This window comes from Lithobates pipiens, unplaced genomic scaffold (assembly GCF_037356315.1).
Source record: "Lithobates pipiens isolate NorthernLeopardFrog02 unplaced genomic scaffold, aLitPip1_a1.2 Scaffold_23, whole genome shotgun sequence".
Lineage (NCBI taxonomy): Eukaryota > Metazoa > Chordata > Amphibia > Anura > Ranidae > Lithobates > Lithobates pipiens.
In genome coordinates, this window is record NW_027507785.1 from 221,798,013 (window position 1) to 221,824,812 (window position 26,800).

Genomic DNA, 26,800 nt, shown 5'->3' on the forward strand with positions numbered 1-26,800 from the left:
TGCAGTCGCCACATTTAGGGACTGGTAAGCTGCAATATAGTACATTTTTGATTCAGGGTTTATACACACAATATGTAAATTTTGCTTCTTTAGGTAATGTTCTCATTAATATTTTGGGTTTGGATGGGTAAATAAACCCAGCCATTGCTCATCACACCATAGGAACATTTTTAAGTTTTATAGAACTTTAAAACTTTATATTCACATTTTTAAAAAATTAAAGCACAGAATTCTATCCTTCTGTCAGGAAAATGTTTTATGCATTAAATTTCCCCTTGATATGTCTGTTAATATATTAATTAATAATCTTCAATAATTGTATTCCTCATTTTTCTTCTAGTATCATAAAAAAAAAATCTTTACTGAGAAAATTCTAGGTAAGAAATACTATCATTCACTATATTTTTACTATATCTTTTTACAGGAAGAAAAACATAATGAAGCCTTCTAGCAATGTAGCAATCATATGAGATGCAGTCCTTAATCTTTCTAAGATATAGCATAACTTTTACTGCCTGCTTATTAGCTGCCGCAAGGAGCAAAATTTATCTTTTCCTTGCATAGCTAAATTACATTCACCACATAACGAAATACATACTGTATGTTAAATAATAAATTGTGGCATCATCACACTAGATATTTATTTACCTTACCTATAACAAAACCACAATATTATGTTACATTAAAAACCTAAATCTTGTCTAGATCTTTCAATTGATAGAAAGAGGTATTGAAAAAAAAAAGAAACTAGAAACGTTTTCACAAAGTTTCATGAGAGTTTTTGGCAGATATATCTATACTTGCTCATTGAAGCCTGTGAATTTTTATGAGATGGTTGGTCCCCCTTTCAACAGGCTGGAATGCATACTTACAGCTTCCACTACAACCAACAACTCTGCAGGAATCTGCAGCTCTAATTTTAATGTGAATGTTAACTATGAAATCCTGGCCCCCACATTTTTATTTTGGCTTAACAAGATCTATCAAATGTCAACTGCATATACAGTACCACGTTCATGGCCTGCACAAACTATTGAAACAACTATGTGCATGAATTGTCCTGTGCATGTTTATAGTTCTGCTTTTAGTTCTAATAAATGTGGACATGTTTAGCTTACATCATTACTTGAGATAAAAAAAAAAACTCCATACAATTTAAATTAAATGTGTTGCTGGGTTCCCATTTGGTGATCTTCACATTTTTTTCTTTAGACTTTAACTTTTTTTATTTTTAACTTATTGCAGTACACAAGGCACAATATAATACAAAAAAGTGATTGGCGTCAGAGATTGAAGGATAAAGCACTAAATCTTAGTGGGACACAAGGATTATTTCCATGATGCTGAAAGATCAAGTATCCCATCAAGAAGTTTAGCAAAGGTGATAGGTATTGAGGCTGAGTGAGCCACTGGTGAGGCCCCATGGGTAAGAAAGGAGAGCTGTCAAGTAGCAGGGTTGGAAGGCAGCAGTGCGTGAACAAACTCCTGGGTGTGTCAGCTGAGTCTGCTTTAATGAGACACAGAGAGCTACATCTAGGTGTGGAGCAGCAGGGGGTTGCTACGCAATGGGTTTTAGAGATTTGTCTGTGGACAAAAAGGGAATAAATCTCTGAAACGTTTTGTCTACCACTTCCCGATAGTGTCAAAGCTTTCCACTAACTTCTGCCTCACACACATTCTCACTGGCCCAGCCAGCACTATAACGTGTTCTCTGAAATGTTTACCTGCAGCAGTTTTTACATATTTTAAATGATAGGGTATGCTAAATTTATTTTGCTTGTAGGAGTTCTCCAGGCACGCCAGAGTCCATTAATCAGTTAATTCAGAAACAAAGAAGATTCTGAAACTCAATTGCTGTTTGGGAACTACACTCTATTTCAGAAGGAGAATGCAAAGCATCAAAGGGTCTTAAAATACTGGCCCAGCACAATTGGTTTCTCTTAAAACACACAACTGGCATTACTACCATCTATTCATTTTGTGGGTTTTGCTAAAAGAAAATGAATATAATTCCAAACAGATGTACATACCTAAAATATAACTATAGACAAATCCTTTTGGATAGAGTGGTGAGAGAAATAGAACCTGTGTTAAGTGTTTATTGTAGTCTGTGTTCCCATTAGAGAGCTACATGTGATCTTAATGTCCTGGTCACCAGTGTCACCAGGAATGAAAGTGGGGTTAAATCCAACATTTTTGGTGTTCATCAGAACAAAAATGGAAGGATGTCACCATTTCCAGAATTCCCAGCCAATGTCAATCACTGGCTTTCACAGGGATTTGTGTGACCATGGTAGAGCAGGATACAAATATAAGTGTACACTTTTTTTACAGGAGGGGTGAGGGGACATTTTTAAGTCTGGTTAGTCTTGGGGAGGAATTCAACTTTAAGTAATAAATTGTGTTATTAGTAGACCTTTTCAGACAATTTAACATTTTCAAAATTTTTAACATAATAATATATATATATATATATATATATATATATATATATATATATATATATATATATATATATATATATATACATATTTTACTTTGGTATAGATTATTTACTACATACTATTCATGATTTCATCTATAGATCAGTATTTTATGCACCTTGACCCAGGGGTAGGCAAATGTTGTGCAGCTGTCGTGGAACTTGCAAGACTCCCTGAGGCCGAGGCATGATGGAATTTGTAGCTTCGTCACAGTTGGAATACTGAGAATATCTACCCCTGCCCTAATTAATTATGTCACATACACAATAATGCAATATATCACCAATCACAATGTCACAAACATCATACTTGGCTACACTGCAAGTGATTTCATTGTAAGGACAACCAAATTTAAATAGATTATGGTTATAACCTCATATATCTATTTATATATATGTGGAAAACTGTACGTTACATAAAATAATGAAATCTGATAGCCGACTATTAAACAACATTTTCAGAAGCTAGTTAAAGAAAATGTCTGTATATCCTTATCTAATATTTATTTGAAGTGTATGTAGAGGATCACCTCCTCCCAGCTGTATTGCAACCAGTAAACAAGCAATTCAATGTAAATTACCACTAAAAAACACAGTTTGAATACCTGTACACATAACCACTATCACAGTGCTTTAATTCACAGTGCTAAGAGGCAGTGGAAAGTGCCAAGCTGCAGCACACCACATGTATTTGTGCATGGCTGTCACTCCACATTATCAAGTACAGTGCACTGCTACAGAGTGACAGTGGGACTTCCTGGAGGAACTGATGACAATCACACTGCTTGAGCCATCCTTAGACGCTACTGGAGTCATTTTGCCAGGCATTCTATTTGAATATGTATAAAATCTTTTCCTAATCACCGTGGCAACTGATATATTTTAAAAGCTTATGGATATATTTAAAAAGCTTGTGGATAAAAGCTTGGGGCATTTTTCAACCCACACACAATCGGATTATCCGACAACACGGTCAGATCTGACATTTTCCGTCGGAATATCCGACCGCGTGTACAAGGGTTAAGTGTTGTCGGCATCTGTTGCTCCCTCCGTGTGACTGGCCCAATCGTTCAAGGTGGACAAATGCCTTACCGTTACAATTCACAATAGCATACTTTACTGTCTATGGCTAGCTTTACTTTTCTTTGTCTTTCATCTCATACATCTAATGGCAATCAGCAAATACCTATATATAGCATGTTCTTACCTTGTTTGCTTGCTTTAGCTACCAATGGTAAGAAGTTTTTTGATGTAAAGAAGCCTTGCTCAGTTGTAAGACCTTTGAAGATGTCATCAACTTTAGGTTCTGGCAGTCCTGAGAGAAAAAAAGGAACATTATAAGTTAAAGATGTTTAGTCTGCTGCCTTTCAAGAAAAAAAAAATCAGAAAAAGATCCAGCATGCCAGTATTTCTGTTTTTTTTTTTTTTATATGTTGTTTTCACAAAATGCACAACTTCCTTTCCAGATATTAGTTATCTGAATATACACATCCTTTAGGCTCCCTAGAAGCTTTATGAATGTTTCTAATCACAATTTGCATGTGCCTAGTGAAGCATAAACTTTAAATGCTGCCAAGCAAAACTGTGTTGACTGTAACGACTCTAAATGCATTACTTCATGTTCTGTTTCTAGTGGTAAACAGTCCAACATGGCAAAAAAGTATTTGAACAGCCTAGATTGTAGTTTAGTATCATTACTGTTGCCTGACATTCCCACTAGCTTCTCCATGAGCTTCTTTTGTTCCCGATTCTCTTAAAGCCGAACTCCATCTTTTGACATACTTTACATAGTTTATTTGGGCCAGCTTGGCCCAAATGAACCATGTCCCTCACTAACATGTGATACCGCTGAATGTGCAGTATAAGAGGAGGGCTGATGCTTTGTATGTAAGCTTTTGTAAGCTTTGTATTCATTGCTAGAATGCATCCCTTTCTCTGAATGGCAGAGCACTGCTGTGATAGACTCTACTGTGTCCTGGGTATGAAACAAATGATTTGATCTTGCAGGAGGTCTATAAATTCTTAAGGCCTTCCTTGGGCTGTGCACATACAACTAGCTTGCATGAGAGAGACAGGAGGTCTTTGTGTATGGACTACCCACAAAGAGGGATTCAAAGAGGAGTTAGGGAATCTATGGTTTGCAAAGTCTGCACTGTAAAGAAAAAGTTACTCAGTTGTACATATTTACATCTTCATGCTTCTAAAGAAAACATTTGATATGTTTCCCATAAAGAAACTAGGGATATTGACTGCCTATTTAGGCAGAATTGACCACAGTTTGTGTTGCTATCTCTAACCCATGATCTAAAGGAGGGCAGATGTTCTCGGAGTAGGAACAAATGGAAGCCACCCAATGAAAACAATTGTAATGCTGATAGAGCATAATGTTTCTACCAAAGTTGTAGGGTATGGGTTTCTAGGGAGAAAGTTGAATCCAAAAGGTCCCTGTATCAACAGTGCATGTGCTGTAAAGTGTCCTGCCTTTGTTTAACATGAAAGTTCCAGTTTAGTATCTTAGTCAAAGTGATCACTTTACAATAGGGATGTCTAGACCAAGCCCATCCTGTTTCTCTTGGGCCTTTTCAAAAGTTGGGGTTTTTACCATTCCAGACATAGGAAATGGTAGTTTGTCTAATATAGACAAACTAGATGTTGAAGATGTTACCCATCCAGAGGTGGGCAACATCTGCAACAAAAACAATATTGTAGGTAATACGTTTATTTTGACAATCCTTGACAAACATGTAAAATAAACCATATTCCAATCATCACAGCCTTGCTTGTTGGTCTTTAATAATTGTTTATGTATATTGAGAAAAGTATATGGAGAGAGTATGTAAGCTGGATGAACAGGTATTTCACAGATTGGTTCAGCCATGCAAAAGGGGGGAGTGCCAGAGAGTATTAGCCACTAGAGGTGGTAACTACAGGGGTTATCTCTCTGATTTGTACACATTTATGTTAATATTTGAGAGTATTCCAGATTCCTGTAGTTGCATGGTTGGATGGGGAGGTGATCAGTTCAGTAGTATGGAACAGAATGTTTGTAAGCAGATACAGTATATGTAAGAAAATAGGGGCCAGATTAGTACCACATCCATATTCTCATAACGGAAAGAGAAAAAAGTATATTTAGACTTTACAGTTGCCACTCTGGGATAATTGCATACATAAAATCACTTCAATTTGTTTTGTATTTTGTTTTTTGTTTTTTTCCTTGTTAAAAGATTTTATTGCATGTACAAATGACATACATATTAGATACAATAATGATTATAAAATCAAGGTAATGAAGTTTACTCACACAGATCCAAAAGTAGTATTATCATTATCTGAATTCATTTAAAGACATAAATGGTAAATTATTAGTAAATCCTTAACTAATAAACAATAATATCAGTAATAATTTGTAAATCAAGGACCTTGCAAAATTAGATGCAATCCTTGGAACTATAATAAGTTAGAAACAACTTGTATGCATATTTTTATAATGATATGCGAGTATGAGTATAGTAAAAGAAAAGAAGATGAGAGAGAAATGAGAAGATACAAAGAGAAACAAGGAAAGGAAGAAAAGAAAGAGGGGAAGGGAAGGAATCCACGGAATTGGGCCGAGAGCCGCTCAGCTATTTCTGAAATTAATGTATTCAGGATGATATCTTCTCAATCAACTACCATGGGAAAAGCACTTTCAAGTCAAATAATGGAGATAAAAAGTTATCTATCCATGGCTGCCATATTTTTTCAAATTTAGGAATCGTGTTCCACGCAAGAGCTATCCATTTAGCATGAGACATAGTATTGTTCATTCTATTTACAGCTTCGTTAGTCACCAAGTCCGGAGTTCTCCAGGCTTTTGCCAGTATTTGTTTGGCTGCTGTGAAAAGTTGAATTTTTTTTTAATCCAATAAATAAAATTTAGAACAGAACTATAAAGTTACAGATTGATTCTTGTCTTTGCACTATAAACACTATTCCGCATAACTTGCCTAACACCATTGCCTTGATAATTATTTATTTAAGACTTTTTATAATTAAATCATGGCCAATGGTGAAGTGGCATTCTATTTCAGACTTTCACAAATTTGGTCCTCTTCCTCAGGATTGAATGGTGAAATTACTGTGAAAATCATGCAATAGAAATCTAGTGAACCAAACAATTTAAAAAATTGTGCACATACCAACATACAATATAAAATACATATACAGCAGTTTTGTAGTGCTGCATGTATTTATATCATAACGTGAACTATTTAAAAAATTGTTCTATTGTCAGACATAGGGACAACTGAAGATGAGTCAATTGGAGATCCCCACCATTTGGATTGTATATCCTTTTCCAAAAATGTGTATGAAATATATACGGTATAGCTGAAAGTCCATCATATAGCCAATAGTAATTACAACAGGCAAGAATACGGCCCTTCATTACCCCAGTAGAGTATTCTGGTTCATTCTGATTTTGTGGATACATTTTTCCATTACCAAGGCAAATAACACAGGCAATAGTGGGCAGCCCCGTCTGGTGTCATTTCTTGTTAGGAAGGGTTGGGAAAAAAACACTAATAACTTTATGCCTCGCTGTGAGATTTGTGTATTGCATGGATACCTACCCAGTGGATGATCTGGAAGGAATTAAGGTAGGATTTAAAAATAAATAAATCAAATGCATTATTGTAGCTATCTATACCAGGTCTTTTACCATTCAGGAGTTCCTTAACCACATGTTCTATAAGGGGGGTTATAGGCTTTTCCAGTTCTAGAACAAATTCTGATAGACACCTGATATAATAAACAGTGTGTAAATAATGTTAGATAGCAGATCATCTCTGTTCGTTTGCATTCTGGTTCTGTGAATGATCTGAGATTATATAGGTAATAATAGAAATCCTGAAATTGTCAGGAAATTACGGTTTTATCAGAGGTATTGCCACCATGGGCAGTGTTTAGTCTGTGCGTACATGGCTTACGTTTTGAAGCTTCCTGATCACAGTGAACATTCCACTACATTTTTTTGCCCTTGCCCTTTGTTCTTGAATGAGTTGTGGCATTTAAACATGTATCACGTTCATAACGTGAGTCCCATGTGGGGTAAGCTTATCATGTTCTTCCCAACTCAAACCCTCAGACACCTTTCCCAGTAACATTAATCTGAAAGTATTTATTTATTTATTTCTACAGCAGCTTTCTGAAGAGTAGTCATCCAAAATGTTATCATCCAGTCACCGGGACCAATCTCTATGGACTGAGTCAGGTATGTATATTTGTACTTTAACTGAAGTATAATCAGAAATAGTTTTTTGGTTTATGGGTGATTTTTCTAGGAAATGAACTGGTCAATATACACAATATCTTTTCTGGGTGGAATAGGTTTTATAGACCTTCAAGTAGTAGCTATAATCACAGGTTTTATGGACCTTCAAGTAGTAGCTATAATCACAGGTTGATCCCCAACAATCAACCAGATGAAGACATTGAATAATTTTACAGCAATCTTTCAAAGTGGAAATATTCTGAAAGAAATTTTAAGGGTCAGTTCTTAACTAACAATAAAGTCAATTAGGATCCTTTTCCTGAAATCATATAAATTAGCTAAGGTTTAGTTTATAAAGGTAAGAGAAGTGGGCAGATTAACGTTAGGCAGGACTCGGACTGTGAACCCCAGCGTGGAAACCTCAGAAGATTTTTCTGTATCCTCTTTATCTCTCTCTTGGCAGTTCAGCAACCAAGGAGACCAGACACGGCACCTGTCTTAGCTCTGCAGTGGTGCTGACCAGGGTCTGCATTACAACACCTGATCTCATCCTTTCCTCCAAAGCACTTTACATCAGGTGCACCAGATTGGCAAACATATGATTTCACCCCCCCCCCCCCCTCCCCGCTGTGCAATGTTTTCAATGTAACTTTTATTCAATAACCATTCAATTTCTATACTATACTTCTACTTACCATTATTTCCACTTTAAAATGACTTTATATTTACTGCATATGCCGTATGTAGGAGACAGGAGAGAAAGGGCTGTAATCATTTTTATATGTGGAACTATGGGATTTTTCACTCACTTTCCTTTCACTTAAAAATAAACATTGTCATATACAAGTGCTCAGAAAAGACTTTCTTTGTTCTTAGTTTATAAAGGAAAGTTGTTGAGTGTTACAAAGGCAAATTTATGAACCATTGTCAGGCTTTTGAGGAAATTAAGTCAGCCTTGAGGTCTTTGAGGCTCAGTTAGTGTTTCATCAAGAAAATACAGGCAGTGTCTCTGAATGGCTATGGCTACATTTCTGGTCTTTGTTTTGTGTGATGTGTTCAGAAACCATTAGTTAAAACATGAGGGCAGTTTGGGGGGGGGGGGTTAGAAGATGAGGTAAAGTGTGTCTTGAAGCTTCAGGATTTGAGAGCTGAGCATTTTATCTTTAATCGCTTTTGGACCAGCCACCGCAGTTATACTATGGCAGGTTGGCTCCCCGTGCGAGCCGTCATAGCTGTATGTCAGCTCTTTAAGATGCTTTATCAGGCACGTGCCCGCAACGTGTCCCTGGAGCCAAAGTGAGTGACCAGCGGGCGCGATGACTGTCAGGCACACGCAATCACTCGTTAAAGAGTGAGAACTGGGATCTCTCTGTGTAAACACACAAATCCCTGTTCTCTCAGGGGAGTAGAGACAGATCGTATGCTTCTGCTAAGTAGGAACCCTGATCGGTCTCCTCCCCTAGTCAGTCTCATCCCCCCACAGTTAGAACACACCTAGGGAACACAGTTAACCCCTTGATCGCCCCTAGTGTTAACCCCTTCCCTGCCAATGACATTTATACAGTAATCAAGGGCTATTTTTAGCTCTGATCGCTGTATAAATTTCACTGGTCCCAAAAGAGCATCAAAAGTATCCAATCTGTCTGCCATAATGTCGCAGACACAATAAAAATCGCTGATCACCGCCATTACTAGTAAAAATAATAAAAATTCCATAAATCGATCCCCTATTTTGTAAACGCTATAACTTTTGCGTAAACCAATCAATATATGCTTATTGTGACTTTTTTTACTAAAAAATATGTAGAAGAATATATATCGGGCTAAACTGAGGAAAAATAAAAGTGTTTATTTTCACAATTTCTTAAAAATGTTTACATTCTGTCACCAGTGCAGCATAGTGTCATTATATAACTGGTGTGGCAGTGATCAAGAACACTGACTGGTAACAGTGTGTAGGAAAAAAAGTAATCATTGTTATTTTTTTTATTTTTTTAACAATTTTTTTTTACATAAGTAATCAGAACAATACCGTTTTAGCATAGTAACACTATACTACTCTAGGGAGGTGATCAGGAATTTTTTTTACACACTATGATTGCTTATACAGTAACTCTGCATTTTAATGTTATAAGCAACCATTTTTTCAGAATGAAAATTCTTCATTTAGTGTTTACTATTGTGATTAGTTGTGATTGGATACAGCTTATCACATGGGACAGATGGATTGTGATTGGCATTGTCTGTAACATATGATCACTGTAACCAATCACAGAGCTCATCACAATAGTACACAATGAATGACATGAGACAAAGCCATTTATTGTTTACAATTGTCGGGTGATCTGATGTGATCACATGGTACTGGCAGTGGTCTGGTACAGTGATCTGTCATTGGCTGTAGCATTGGATGTAGCATGGCCGAGTTCAGATCATGGAGGGTGCATGAGGCACAATCCTGGAGGGGACGTCATATGAGGTCCTCTCAGGATAACAGGGCTCCCATACAGCCATCATATTAGAATAGGCCAGACAGGAAGGGGTAAGGTGAGCCATTGTGTAAGCAATTTATAACAATGCATAAAGTTACATGGCTCTGCAGGTTGCCCCAGGAACATAGAGAAGAGAAGGGAAGAGATTGTGATCTGTAATCACAGTAAAAGAGTGAACATAATAATTCAGAAAACGGGTTGGTGGCAGTTCCCCATCCATGATTAGCGTATGTCTATTAGGACAGGAACTTTGTTTTTTTGGGAAGTGCTCTAATAGCCAGAGTGAAGCCTATTGGGAGTACATATATAGCCAATTCAATCTGGCTATCCTGCTCTCCACCTTTGTAAAGAATACCTGGTTTTATAAAGTTTTGTACTGGCACTCCTGCCTGTGTTTGCTAAACCAGTGCATTGACAGCTTTGCAAGGAAAAAAATAATAACTAAAAAAAATGTCAATCTGTACTTAATGTGGAGCATCAGACTAAGGGCTAACTTGGGAAGGCAAATACTTCCCACTCAGTTCTCTATATGAAACACAGGCGTAAGTTCAAAATGGTGAGGGAGCAATGGAGTCAGAAGCTGGTATAAGAAGCAAGAGGACCACGTGACAGTCAGAAAGATGGGAGGCTTTCTGAATAGTACAAAATTGTGCAAACTTTCTGTAGGTCTTTGTTGTAGTTTTATTTGTGTGAAGAAAATCCCCATTCTCAGAAACCCAACACTTCTCGTCACTACCATAAACCCAGCCATCTTCAGCATATTTTTCCTTGGTCTCCTGCAGTCTATTGGCATTCCACATGTTGCCGAGAGGCAGCAATGGCCTTTTGTGCACAGTAATTCTGGCTGAGCAAAATAATGGCATCTGAGCACCTGATACTGTGGGGTAGTACAGACCATAAGCTCACTTAAATAGGGTGTTTGGCAAAAGCTGGCATGACATAGGTAAGCATTGAGGTGATTTTCAGGCTTCACCACTTGTGCACGTGAGGTCTCTCTCGCCACCCATTCTCATAACTGGCATAAATTACTTTGAGCACATAAGCAAAAACTGCTGGTTAAAACACCACTAGTTTAACCACTACGCATCCAGGCCAATTCTGACATTTCTCTCCTACATGTAAAATTCCTAATTTTTTTGCTAGAAAATTACATAGAACCCCCAAACATTATATATGTTTTTTTAGCAAAGACCCTAGAGAATACAATGACGCTCGTTGCAACTTTTTATCTTGCACGGTATTTGTGCAGCAATTTTTCGAACACGTTTTTTTCTGAAAAAAAACTGTAAAGTTAGCCCAAGTTTTTTGCATAATGTGAAAGAGGAGGATGCACCGAGTAAATAGATACCCAACATGTCACGCTTCAAAATTGCATGCGCGGCCCAATCTCTAAAGCCTACTGCACCAGCAAACTTGACATGCCTCCCACTGAAATATTTCGATTCACTCAGATCTCAAATTTCCTACACAAAAAATGCAAGTCCCTTCCCAGTGGTCCTCAGGTGACGTCTTATGAAACATGGTGCTGTCAGTCCAATGAGCAGAGGGGGGGGATTTCAGTCATTTATAGGGCATTGTCTTCCACAAAGTCCAAGACATCTTATATGTTGGCCTGGGAAGAGGACCTTAACCAATCCTGGAGCATTGAGCAGTGGCATGGGGTGTTCCTGAAATCCTTCAGAGGTATCCTTAACCCAAGTATGATAGAGGCTGGTGTCAAGGTGCTTACAAGATGGTACTTAGTCCCTTCGAAATTGGCCAAAATGTTCCCTTCCGCCTCCCCACTGTGCTTCAGGGGATGCGGCCTTCGAGGTGACATGATACACACGTGGTGGACATGCCCTAGAATACGGCAGTTCTGGTATAGGATCTTCACCTGGATATCCAGAGTCTCTGCAACACCGGTTCAGATGTCTCCTCTGGTGGCACTTCTTAATTTCCCTACAGAGGGAGCCTCCAGGAGTACGCAACGCCTCATCACTTTCATTTTATTGGGTGCCAAGCTCACTCTTGCCAAAGCCTGGAAGCAGCCCTATGTTTCCACTATTCAGGCCAAAAGGAAAATTTCCTGGATTATGCTACAAGAAAAGACGGCAAGCGTACTCCTGGACCGCTCAGATAAATTCAGGGCCACTTGGGAACCATGGGCGCACTTCGTGGGAGTTTCTTTATCCACATAAATGCTCCCGGCTTTAGACCCTGATTGCGGTTCTGTTACCCCCAGGCGACTCCTGTGGGAAAGTGCCACTTCCTTTTACCTTGTTTATATCTTTCTCCCTTCCTCTTCTTCTCCTTTTCTACTATTTTTCATTCTTCACTTTCTTCTAAGGAGCCTAGTGAGAGACAGTCTTTAGTGGACACTTCATTGTGGAGTGGGACCGGGCCAGCTGATTTCAGGGCCGGTTCCTGCATCGCAATGTGGATCTCAGTATTTTACACTCGGTTCACAGAAACCTGATTTACATACTTTCATCCAGTTGCACTGGGCGTCTGTGCCCGTTAGGGATGTTGTTCCATTTATCTCAGGACTACTGTTACATTATAGCCATGATACAGGTTTTGGTTCCATATGATGGCTCAAGTATATAATCTAATAACCCTTGTTGATTTACTCCTGGCCCTGTCTGTCTTTATTTTTGGCAGGGGGATAGGGGCCCTCGGCCACAGCAAAGAGCCCTTATGGGGTGGCGGAGGTCCCTCCCTCCTTCCATGACCATTATATTTTTTATGTATTTTCTTCCTTATTTGACTGGGATTTGGTTCAAATGCCTACGTTAGCTCAGGCCTCTTAGAGGCAAATGTTTACCTCAGTTACATGAGTGTGTACTTCCCATCATATGTATTTCATGTTGGATTCGGGTCAGTATTATAATGCTCTGTATGCTTGCAAACTAGCTTGACATATTCAACCTTAAGACTGTCCATATCTCTATTTTGTCTTTCACTATGTTTTAGTCATTTTCACGTTGACTTTGTTTACTGTTCTTGATGCAAAATAAAAAATATTGAAACGAAAAATTGCATGCGCTCGTGGAATGGCGCCAAACTTTGGTATTTAAAAATCCCCATAGGTGACACTTTAAATTTTTTTACTGGTTACATATTTTGGGTTACAGAGGAGGTCTAGGGCTATAATTATTGCTCTCGCTCTAACGTTTGCGGTGATACCTCAAACCATGTGTGGTTTGAACACCGTTTTCATATGTTGGCGGGACTTACGTATGCGTACGCCTCTGTGTGCGAGCTCACGGGGACAGGGGCGCTTTAATTTTTTTTTTTTTATTATTGTTAATTTTATTTTTTATTTTTTGTTTTACAATTAAAAAAATAAAAATAAAAAATGTATGACTTTTATTCCTATTACAATGAATGTAAACATCCCTTGTAATAGGAATATGGCATGATCGGACATATTTACAGTGAGATATGGGGTCAATAAGACCCCATATCTCACCTCTAGGCTGGGAAGAATAAAAAATAAAAATAAAAAAACGATCCTGGCTTCCTAGCCAGATCGGCGCCGTTAATTTGAATACAGAGGTCGGGCGTGATGTCATAACATCGCGCCCGGCCTCCGAACGATCATAGAGACTCCAGGGACAATCTAGTCCGCCGGAAATCTCTATGGTAACTTGCTGGGGCCAGCGGATCCTGTGACCGACTCACCGATGGAAACGGTGAGTCGGTAGAAGCACCGGAGGTCGGCGGGAGGGGGGGCGTCCCCTCCCGCCACCCGTAAAAACGTTCAAGTGGTGGAACAGCCACTATGATCATTCTTATGGTGCAGGGAATCGCCGGCTGAAAACTGCAATATTTGAATGATGTCTGTGGCCTCAGGCATCATTTAGATATAACCACTGAAAGCCCATGACGTCAATAGATGTAGTGTGGGCGCCAAGTGGTTAATCCGCCACCTGGCTCACATATCACCACATAACATAAGGAAGAAAAAGAAAAGAGCCTCCAATAGTGTAGTAAAATCATCCATATTCATATTTATTATTAAAAGCCACTCAAAAATTAAAAATAAATTGCACTTATCACATAATGAAAATGGCATCAGGTAATGCTGTATAGTAGTCAATCAATCTCTGAGAATCACTAGAGCCCTCAGGCACTTCTGCCCTGTCACTTCTAATTCAGGCTCTGATGTCAATTCTGGTTGCTGTGTAGCCAATCCCAACGCGTTTCATGCGGATATACTCTTATTTCAAAACTAAGAGCTTGAGTTTTTCATTTAAGGTAGGACCAGTGACTATTCTTTTTTGTTTATAATATATTCACATGCACAGGGTCTTGAGTAGTCAGCCCTAATGAAAGTAGCCAAAAAATATTCCCAGCCAGTTGATGAGGATATGGCAGTAAGGGCACACAAGCATCACTGGAAAGGCAAGTGGCTGTTTTGTGCCCTTGAAGAGGAAGAGGGTGTATGAACAGTGTTGTAAAAAAAAAGTGGCTGCTTCCGAGCAGGAGAATTTTAAGATTACGTTAAAAAATGAATGTTTTGAAAGAAAAAAATTGATGGTAAATTGAAGATAAAACAGGATTTCTATAACTACATATATGCTTAATTCCTGTCAATGATTGTTAATAAAGTGGTGGGTTTCAGGACCCACAGTGTCCTCTGGGAGCTGCAGAACTGTGATTTAGTGCAGCAGCACTATATTACATCACACAGGGGACCATTGGTCATTTTGCTAGCAAAGACCCTTTTGTACAAAATATCCATCTAAATGTGTCCTAGATGGATTGATGCTACTAGCTCCTGAAAGAGCTGTTATCATGGACGTAAGGTCCAGTATATGCTACAGAAGTCCCTAGATGTATAGGTAGGAGTGGTGTGAGTGATTCTCTTCATTTTCAAGATGAGGGATAAGTGTATCTTTTTTCCTGCCTTAGGGCTGTAGTCATGGGATTCCACAACACAGCAAGGGACTTTTGTCTTGCTTTCTAGACTGCCATACTTTTGCTATCTCCAGGGGCTCTTTAGTAAATCAGTCTGTTATTTGTCTGGAGGTGAAGTGAAGAACCTTTTGAGGCATATCATCAATAGTTTATAGTAACTGAGAATCACCCATGAGTAGTCTGCTAGAGCCCTCTGAAGGAACTTCTGATTGAGTGTCCCTGGGTAAGTGAGATGACAAGGTGGAGATGGAAGCACCCTCTTAAATGGAATGTATCTAAGGATTTTCAAATGTTTTTTTCTGGTTATGCTTTGTTTTCTGCTAGGACACTAGATGTTACCACTTCTACAGAGCTGGGTTGAGCAATTGAAGCAGGGCTATGTCAACAAGACTTCTGTAAACAGGATGTGCAGAAAGCCTTTAAAATGCAATTGCCATTGGTGATCTTGTGCATGCACTAGCTACAGTATTTATATTTACTGTCTATTTAGGTGGCTGTGTGGGGTTTTAGTTTTGAAGTGTTTTGTTTTGATAATTTAAGATAATGCAGTGCAGTTCTATATAAAAAACAAAAACAAAAAAAAACTCTCACAACCTATACTATTAAACAGTTATGCCTGTGGCCAACTTATACAAAGTTGAAAGCTTTAGCTTACACCTTACAAAAGCTTTTAGATCTGTTGTAGCTAATGTAGTGCAGAATTTTGCAATGAATCAGATTAGGATGCTGCTGAATTATCAAAATAAACAACAACGTTATATATGTGATGCCAGAATACTGTGTTGCTGATGCTTTCTGTGAGAATCATACTGTTCTGTAACATCACATACAGTCTAAAGGCATCTCCCAAGCATGTAAACTATATTGTCAAAAGAATTGGGACACCTGCCTTTAAACTCACATGAACGTAAATGGCATCCCAGTCTTAGCCCTTGTACACACAGTCGGACATTCCGACAACAAACTCGGTTGGATTTTTTCCGACAACAAACTCCCGATCGGAATTCTCTACAAACGATCGGAAAAAGTCCGATTGGATCATGTTGTTGGAAAATTTTATATCCAGCTTTCAAACTTTGTTGGTGGGACATTCCAACGGAAAATGTCCCATGGAGCCCACACACAGTCGGATTATCCGACAACACTGTCCGATCGGACATTTTCCGTCGAAATTTCCGACCGTGTGTACAAGGGCTTAGTCTGTAGTGTTCAATATTGAGCTAGCCCACCTGCAGCTATAACAGCTTTAACTCTTCTGGCAAGGCTGTCCACGAGGTTTAGAAGTGTGTCTATTGGATGGATGAGTGAGTTTGGGGTGGAGGAACCTGACTAGCCTGCACAGAGTCCTGTCCTCAACCCAATATAATACCTTTGGGATGAATTAGAGTGGAGAATTCAAGCCAGGCCTTCTCTCCAACTTCAGTGCCTGAGCTCACAAAATGCCCTTCTGGAAGAATGGTCAAACATTCCCATAAACAGACTCATAAACCTTGTGGACAGCCTTCCCAGAAGAGTTGAAGCTGTTATAACTGCAAAGGGTGGGCCAACTCAATATTGAACCCTACGTACTAATATGCATGTAAAGGCAGGTGTCCCAATACTTTTTACGATATAGTGTATTTAACCAGTTCAATGCAGGGCATGTATACACCTTTATGCCCAGACCAATTTTCTTTCAGCGCGGTCGCACTTTGAATGACTTTGAATGACAATTGCCCGGTCATACAACACTGTACCCAAACTACATTTTTATAATTTTGTTCCCACAAATACAGCTTTCTTTTGATGGTATTTGATCACCTCTGGGATATTTATTTTCTGCTAAACAAATAAAAAAAAGACTGAAAGTTTGAAAATTGTTTTTGTTTGTTACAAAACTTGGTAAATAAGTAAGTTTTCTCCTTCACTGATGGACACTATAGGGGCTGCACTGACGGGCACTGATAAGACAGCACTGATGAGCACAGATGAGGTGGCACTGATGATGGGCACTAATATGCGGCACTGATAGGCGGCACTGATATGCAGAACTGATAGGTACACATAGGTGGCACTGAAAGGTGGCACTGATGGGCACTGATAGGTGACATGGATGGGTACTGATAGATGGCAAGGATGGACATGGATGGGCACTGATAGGTGGCACTGATGTACACTAATGGATAGTACTGATGGGCATCACTGATTCGGCAGGCATCCATTGTGGGTACTGATTGGCAGGCATCCATTGTGGGCATTGATTGGCATACATTGTGGGCACTGATTGTTATCCCTGGTGGCCATGGATGGCATACCTGGTGGGGACTAGTGGTGGCCATCCATGGTGGTCCTGGTGGCATCCCTGGTGGTCCAGTGTGGACATCCTGGGGGGGACTGCGCTGATAATCAGTACAGACCCCCCTGTCAGAGGAGCAGCCGATCGGCTCTCCTCTACTTGCGTCTGACAGACACGAGTGAGAAAAAGCCGATCAACGGCTTTTCCTGTTTACACTGTGATCAGCCGTGATTGGACATGGCTGATCATGTTGTAAAGAGTCTCCATCAGAGACTCTTTACCTAGATCGGAGTTGTGGTGTGTTAGACTGACACACCGCAACAACAATCACTGTGATGCATGCCCCCGGCGTGTTATCCTGAAAGACGTCATATGATGTCGGGTCAGGATAACACAACCACTTTGCAGACATCATTTTGTTATATGGGGGGCGGCAAGTGGTTAAGGATTGGTGTTTTTTAGTTGTCACTCTCTAAGTCACATTAAAAGGTAGACCCTTCCACTCTTTTTTTTTAAAACAAACATTTCTATTGGTAAATGTCCCCCATGGCAGTTCACAGCTTCTTATTCCCTGAATTTGAAAATACCTTACATATTTACCCTGAAATTGGGCAGAAATTATTTTCAAGCTTAAGCCCCTAACAATTTCAATGGGGTTCAGTTTTAACTTCACAATTTGAGGTTTTATTAATACCCTATAAAGTGTAACCCTACTTTTTTTTTTTGTTTTTTTGGGGGAGGGGGGGGCAGCAGCTCTGGTATCCAGACTTTATGGTAGTTAGATATTCAAATGATAGTGAAAAATCATCATTGTAAGGGTTAAAAAATAGGAGAAAATGTACAGCACACTTCTTTATAGTGAATTAATTATACATTTAAAGAAAATAATAGCAGAACCTTTCAGCACAATGATTTTAACGAGCTGCCCTATTTTTTGAGAACACAAGTTAGCTCTATAGCTGCACCTTGCACCTCGCTGAATCAATACTAAATCCACATTGACTGCAATGCTACCTCTACAGTCTACTTCTTTATTCAACAAGCAGAAGTAGGCATTAAAATAGGACATGTGGCTTTGTAAACCTTTTATAAACACAGGTTTGCAACTGAACAGTATTGATCTATACCTCAGTGGTAGATAAATGAGAAAATCAGCATCATATAAAGGGGGGGGGGGGGGGGCAGAATAAAAAAAAAAGGAGAAAAACAGTTTCTTGAGAAAAAAAGAAATCTGAGAAATAATGCAGTATAAACTTGCTACATTATTCTAGGTCTTTATTTTTTTAATATAATCATTAAACACATATTAAATATATGTTTCACAATTAGAATTTCCATTTTAATTTATTATTTTTGCCAAGCAATATTTTAATAAACCATATGATATTGAATTTTACTGAGTTGAATTATAACTCTAATATTTCTAGCACTCAAATGCAAAAATGTAATGTCTGATGTTTCCGTGATAATTAAGATTTTGAGCTATAAATAATACACAGAGTTGGAAAAGGCATGCCATGCACAAGAAGTGTCCAGGATTAATCTCTATATTTCTATTATAATGGAACCTCTTTCTTTGGGGTTTTTAATTACAAATTATTATATATGGTATTCACTGTGTCAGCTAGGAATGGGCTTTGACTTTGAATTGAACATGGATTTGACCCGAATCCAGCCTGTTTGTAGTTTGCAAATCAGGCCAACAAACTGGCCATATTCCACCAACTAGCCCACATGGCTGATGTAGCCACAAGTCTGTCATTTAACAAGAGTATTGCTTTTGCCTCTAAATGACAGATCCCTGCTAGCTTCTGCTTTAAATTGTAAAAAAGCATGGGAACCCTAGGTGTCATAATTGATCAAATATAGCCATGACCATATACCGTATTTTTCGGACTATAAGGCGCACCGGATTATAAGGCGCACTAGCAACGACCGGCTGATAAAATGGATATTTCCATATATAAGGCGCATCGGACTATAAGGCGCACCGGATTATAAGGCGCACTAGCAACGACCGGCTGATAAAATGGATATTTCCATATATATAAGGCGCATCGGACTATAAGGCGCACGGTCGATTTTGTGAGAAAATTTAGGCTTTTACGTGCGCCTTATAGTCCGAAGGTTAACGTCAAGAGACTTGATCTGTGACTCCATGCGCGCCCATCTGACAGATACTGTTAACAAAGCACTCCAGCGATGTCAACAGGTCATATATAAGGCGCACCGGATTATAAGGCGCACGGTCGTTTTTGGGAGAAAATTTAGGCTTTTACGTGCGCCTTATAGTCCGAAAAATACGGTATTACAAATGATGTCATCCAGGTTCCCCAGTTCTGTGGTTAACTCCAGAAGCACATACAATCTGTAATTTGTGACAAGAGACAATAGAGTGAGTCTACATTGGCGGTATCACTCATCATGCTTGATGTGGATCTACATCATTGGACAGCATTATTGACTTATTTACATGGGGGATACTGATTTTTTTTTTTTTTTTATTACTTTTTTTATGGTGTGGGTGATTTTATTTACTATCCCCTTTTTTGTGAATGAGCAATAAGAGGTATGAAGTAACCCATATTCATTCATGTGGGAGGGAGTTAAACTATCTGGGACACCTTAATTGTAAAGAGAGCTTCCATATGCAATTACCGTATATACTCGAGTATAAGCCGAGATTTTCAGCCTCTTTTTTGAGGCTGAAAGTGCCCCCCTCGGCTTATACTCAAGTCATCGCTGTCTGCCCGCTCGATCAGCGTGTCGAGCAGACAGACAGCGGCCATTCTATCATTCAAAAGCCGCGCCTCCGGCTCCGCCTTCGCCTGTGATAGGCGGAACACTGAATTTCCCAGCAGCCTGTGTTCCGCTTTTCACGGACATCGTATCATCCTCGTACTACGGACGAGGATGATACGATGTCCGTGATAGGCGGAACACAGGCTGCTGGGAAATTCAGTGTTCCGCCTATCACAGGCGAAGGCGGAGGCTTTTGAATTTTACAATGGCCGCCGAGGCGCCGACGAAGAGGGCACGGGACGGAGGCAAGGCAAGGCACGGCACGGGACGGGACGGAGGCAAGGCAAGGCACGACACGGGATGGAGGCAAGGCACGGCGGCAAGGCACGGCACGGGACGGAGGCAAGGAGGCAAGGCACGGGACGGAGGCTCGGGACAAAGGCTCGGGACACAGGTAGGCTGGACACACACACACACACACACACACACACACACACACACACACACACACACACACGGATGGATGGATGGATGGAGACACACACACACAGGGATGGATGGATGGAGACACACACACACAGGGATGGATGGATGGATGGATGGAGACACACACACACAGGGATGGATGGATGGATGGACACACACACACACAGGGATGGATGGACGGACACACAGGGATGGACGGACACACAGGGATGGACGGACACACAGGGATGGACGGACACACACACAGGGATGGACAGGCATGTCTCACCCTCGGCTTATACACGAGTCAATAAGTTTGCCAGTTTTTTTGGGGGTAAATTGGGGGCCTCGGCTTATATTCGGGTCGGCCTATACTCGAGTATATACGGTAAGTCTCCTTTGCAGACCCCACGTCACTTTTCGGTCACAATAGTCTTGACCCCCCCCCCCCCTTGCATAATATCCTTACAACTGGGTTTCTGAAAAAGCCTGTGCTTGGAAATACACCAGAATAAACAATATTAAAGGTTCAGGTCACTTCCGGTCCATTCACATGTTTTCAATCAATACCAAATAAAGGGGGCATCTTGGACCCCACAAAAAACATTGGCTATTATTTGGATTGTGCTCTTGACTTTTTTTATTGGAGAACAATTGTATCTGGACCTTTCATCAATTTACATTTTCATTTAAAGGAGGGAGGCTTTACCACCTCCTCCTTGCAATGCTTATGTGGCCTGGTAGGATCTGGGGGGAGGGTTACACCTTACCTTTTATAAAGGGTCTGGTTGAATTGTAAAATAAACCAAATTTTTTCCCAAAAAGGGGCAGCACAATTAAAAAAAAAAACAATGGCCCTTTAAAAAAAATGCCCCCCCCCTCCTTAAACTCATGGCCAAGAAAGGAGTGCAATCTTCCTCCTGCTCCATATCAGATCACAGGTCATCAAAACATTAGGAGGACCCCATGCAAGAGCTGAATTACGAGCCTCACAGCAACCTTGCAAAGCACCTTGTTCCCATATTTATGCAGAATAGCACCTCATGGCCACATTCAGTCCCCCAAAAAGGACATGGGGGGCTGCAGGGGTGCTGAGAGTTTGGTAGCCCTCTCAGATATTCACCCCTCCACATGAATATGTAAGAGGTACCAAGCATAACTTGTTACTCATTCACACAAAAAATTTAATTGTAAATAAATATACTCACACCCCTGAAACAAAATCCCCCAATGTAAATCCATTGCTTTACCACTCAGATCGTATAGTGATGTTGATCCATGTCAATCCTGATGAACAGTGCACCATTATGTCGACCTGATGCCAAAACAATCCTGCCCCACTGCTATTCCATCGATAGCCACCATTTATAAGCACAAAATGTCACAACAGGAGGTACTGTCTGTGTTCTAAACTTCACATGCAGGTTTTATGTACACATGTGTGTACACATGGATTTTTTTTTTTTTTATTGTTTGCACTGTTACTAGATTGCATTGGTGCCGGCTAATGGCCAGGAGTTTTGTTTTTAAATCTCTGACATACTCTTCAATGTGTGAAAGCAAACCTATGCTTCCTGACCACCAGCTAGTATGTGACATAAAGCTGCTAAGTGCAGCCTGTATTTATATTCTGTGATGCTGTGATTGGTTGCACTGATCAAGTGGTACAGACTCATTGGCTCTGTCTTTTTTTATCTGTGATCTGCTGTGTCCAACACAGTGCAATCACAGGGGATTAGTATCTAGAGGACATATCAATGTGTCATTGAAAAAATTTGAGCCGAATATTAACAGCTTCCTGATCACCTCACGCACATAAAATGCGGCAGAAAGGCTATTCTGGGATACCAGCGATCGTCTCACGGTGAGGAATAATGATGCTAATGTAAACAAGCATCTCCCCATTCTGCCTAATGACAGTGTCACTGATCACAGCTCCCTTTAATCGGGAGCGGTGATCAGTGAAGTGTCACACACAGCCCCTTTCCCCCACAGTTAGAATCACTCCCTAGGACACACTTAACCCCTACAGTGCCCCCTAGTTGTTAACCTCTTCACTGCCAGTCACATGTACACAGTAATCAATGCATTTTTAATTGTACTGATCGCTGTATAAATGTGAATGCTCCCAAAATCGCACCAAAAGTGTCTGATAATGTCGCAGTCATGATAAAAATTTCTGATCACGCCATTACTAGTAAAAAAAAAAATTATCGCTAAAAATGCCATAGGACTATCCCCTATTTTGTAGATGCTATAACTTTTGCGCAAACCAATACACGCTTATTGCGATTTTTTTTTACCAAAAATATGTAAAAGAATATGTATCAGCCTAAACTGAGGAAAAAAATGTTTTTTTTTATATATTTTAATATTTTATTGGGGATATTTATTATAACAAAAAGTAAAAAATTATTTTTTTTCAAAATTTGCACTTTTTTTTGTTTATAGAGCAAAAAAAAACAAAAAGCAGAGGTGATCAAATACCACCAAAAGAAATCTCTATTTGTGGGAAAAAATATGTCAATTTTGTTTGGGAGCCACGACGCACGACCAATTGCCAGTTAAAGCGATGCAGTGCCAAATCGCAAAAAGTGCTCTGGTCTTTGACCAGCCAAAGGGTCCAGGGCTGAAGTGGTTAAAAAATCAAATAAAAAATTCTGCCCATTTTCCAGGCTAATAGGCAAAGGATTGTTAAACAAATGCATGGGGGGATGGGCACTGCCATAGGGAACAGGAACCAAAGCAAAACGTTTTTAATTTCATTTGGCTGGGAGCAATAGTTTCAGCAATGCTTACAGTGAAAGATTATAATTGTAAAACTCCATTAAATAACATACCTAGAGGATGCACAGATCTGTCTGTGAAGTGGTACATCTGTTCTATGTACACAACTCAATATAGCAAAACTGACATTTACAAAGAAAACGTGAGCTTACTGTACATTGCTAGGAAAATTACAGCTCCAGGCTAATTCATTTTGCTTTTGTAAACAAAGCAGACAAGGATTCCATTCATCTATATCTGCCCCTAATGCTAGATGTGGGTCTCATATAGATGTTAATGGAGGACCTCCACATATAAAGAGATGGAATGGGGTTGCCAGTAAGATTATATTTTCATAAAAAAGTTGAACATTTATTAATACAATTCAAACATTATAAAAACATTTTCAAAAAGGGCAATAACGTTATGGAGTTTTTTTTTCAGTTAGATGGACTCTGTCTATGTGTTTTTTTTTGTTTATAACCCAGTCGGATTGAGGTTGTCATGGTCACCACTTCTCTCTCATCCTGTTGGGCTGAATACATATGAGATTTGGTCTAATTTTTCCCAATTGAAAATTTTTGGTTCTCCCCCGTTCCTTGGTTTTTTGGTACCTTTTTGGGAATTGTTCAGTGACCGGATATGCGATGAAAGCCATATTTTCTGCAGACTGAAAGGATGAGCATGAGTGTTGAAGGAATGCCCCTTCCAATATTATATTGATATAAGTGGCATCAGTCCCTGAAGAACACTATATTTTCATACATATATTGAAACGCGTTTTATACCCCCACTACCCATCATCATTAATTTATCCTATGGATGGTATTTTGTGCATTGTGGGTTGATGCCATTTGTGTTATATTCTGTAATATAATACATGTACACGTGTGTTATTGCCTATTTTGAAAATGTTTTTATCATGTTCAAATATATGTATATAGGTCATCCCTAGTGGGAGAACTGTCTCCCAGTGCATTGCGATGAGATGGACTGCACTGGATTCAGTTTAAGCAGGGTTTGGCAAACTTCAAAAAAGTTTCAGTGCTGAATCTAAACCCCATTGAAATCAATGGAAACCTCTCCACCCCACTAAACTGATTAGTCACATGATGTGGCTATGAATGTGAGATAGACCAATTATATTGTGTCCTACCTTATCATTTTCCCTAAGTCTATGGGACAGATTTACGAAGGCTCATGCATTCAGATCCACCCATTCTCCCCTAGCACCGTTGACGGGTAACCCTGATTTCACCCCGGGTCTTAATCCTCAATAGTTTGCTTGGTGGACGAACAAGGGCCTGATACGTATTGCCGATATGTGTGACCACAAAGGTATCTTATCAAAACAAACCCTGATAGAAAAATATGCCTGACACTGAATTATATCCTTACCTTCAATGCATTATATGAAGGCTTTACAGCATACAAATGATATCACAACTTCCACCCCAAATGGGATACCTTTGCAGGTCCTTTGAAAATATACAGTATCTTGTCCTCAAAGTCAGAAAAACTATTTCATATGAACAAGTGGGAACAGGATTTGGCTTAATAGAGCCAAGGACAAGGATAGGGAACCAAGAAAGAGGTAACTCGGTCCCTCCCCTTTTTGTTTTTTATTTTTTGTTTTTTGAAGTTCTCCAAGTTTTTGCTAGGTACTTTACCTTGTCACTCATTACATACTACAGGTTTTTCATATCGTTTTTCAAGTTGAAGTATAAAGTGGTAAGAGACACAATAATCATGATAGAGTATACATAACTGTTCACTTATTTAGTACTTCAAGACACTGTGCACACGGAAAGGCTGAACTCATGCAAACAATATTTTGCCTTGAAATCATGTCCCGCTCAATGCTAATAAAAATGGGTAGTGGGGCATGGTGCGGCGGTCCCCCCATCTATATCATGATCCCATAAGGGGTGGTTGGTGGGGCTCGCGCCTGCTCGTTTCTCTCCTGCACATCAATAGGTACTGTTGTGACAATTCTAGGGGCAATATATTCCTAAACCGTTAAAATTACAAGTAAGGATTTTCTGAATAATGCCTAACCATATTTGGGTTGTGTTAAGTCAGTTGGATGCAGTTACTTAATCACCCATGGCACATTAACTATTGTGATACCTGTGTTCGCATTATATTTTCCTTATATCTTGTAGGCTGTGTTGGCCAAGATATGTTTCTAGTTTCAGGGTTTTTCAGAATGTATATTCGATTTTCATCTGTTAAAACCAATAAATACTATTGAAAACAAAATCAATGGAAACCAAACCTGTAAGATTAGAAATGGCTATTCTCTGCAGTAATAGGCAAGGGGGTATAAAAAAGCATGGGGGACATGGCCATCAGCTGGGAAGATCAGAAGCAGTTTAATTAAGGGACTCAGACTTATGTTTCACCATGCTTGGTGTCTTCAGGAAGAGATGTACCGCCATTTACAGTTTACTTCCAGACAAATGTAAACCGTAAATGGTGGTACGTCACTTTCTGAAAATCAAGCACAGTCCCATGAGATACCCATCTGGCCTAATTACCCAAGGGTGAAGCATGAATTGAACGCTATCGCAGGAGGAAAAAGATATATCTGCACATGCTGTATACACTTAGGGTTCAGGCACACATACATGTGAGTGCAACCTTTATTATTTGCTTTTATATATTTTTAATAAATTTACTACACTTTGAAGACTTTTTATATGTCTGCTGTGGAGTCGTTTTTATACATTCTAGTTCTATCCTGAGGGAACATTGGAGTGGAGTGGAACCAATCTAGCTTTCCAAATCCACATTTTGACCATCCTGTAAAAATTGATCAATTACCTCTGGTGAGTTGCCACCTTTCCATTGAGCACCAGTGGTGAAAGAACTAGAAGATATTTACATATAGAAGCATTTTGTTTTGGTATTGGGATCTGTTACAATGGACTTTATGTTTGCATATTAGGTCACATTCAGTTTTGGAGTTATTCATCCTATTTTATATTAGATTCAACATTTGATATTTCTATCAGCACAGCAAATGCCAATTCCTTTACACATGTTTTCCACTGTATTTGTTCACGAGCAAGGTGTATCAAGAGAGAATGTCAAATCACATCAAGACATTTTTTACTTGAACTTCTCCCCTGGATCTATGTTTAATGTAAGGTGTGTGCACAAAGCATACTTCAGAGGCCTGCTTATTCAATTGGCAGACAGGGAAAAAAGCAGAGAATGCAGTCTATTACGTCTATCCTGTCTAAGTTCAAAACTTTAGAGTCCCAGTTTGAGAACATCCCATTTAACTATAACTTCAGAACCTCAAAAGTGTGGAAATGAACTTAGAATGCTATTCATAAATACCACCTACTACTAGCAGGGGAATAAAGTGGGCAAACTCCTTGCTAAACAGATGAAGATCCGACAGTGAAAAT

General features: G+C 39.4%; 1 protein-coding gene across 1 annotated transcript in view; it reads right to left on the bottom strand.

Annotated features, from left to right (window-relative positions):
• DPYD (dihydropyrimidine dehydrogenase) overlaps positions 1–26,800 on the bottom strand; it is a 2,051,548-nt gene that overhangs the window by 1,046,715 nt on the left and 978,033 nt on the right. The window contains exon 9 of the mRNA XM_077452870.1: positions 3,690–3,797. Coding sequence (XP_077308996.1) covers positions 3,690–3,797 — 108 coding nt within the window. The remainder of the gene's footprint in view (positions 1–3,689; positions 3,798–26,800) is intronic.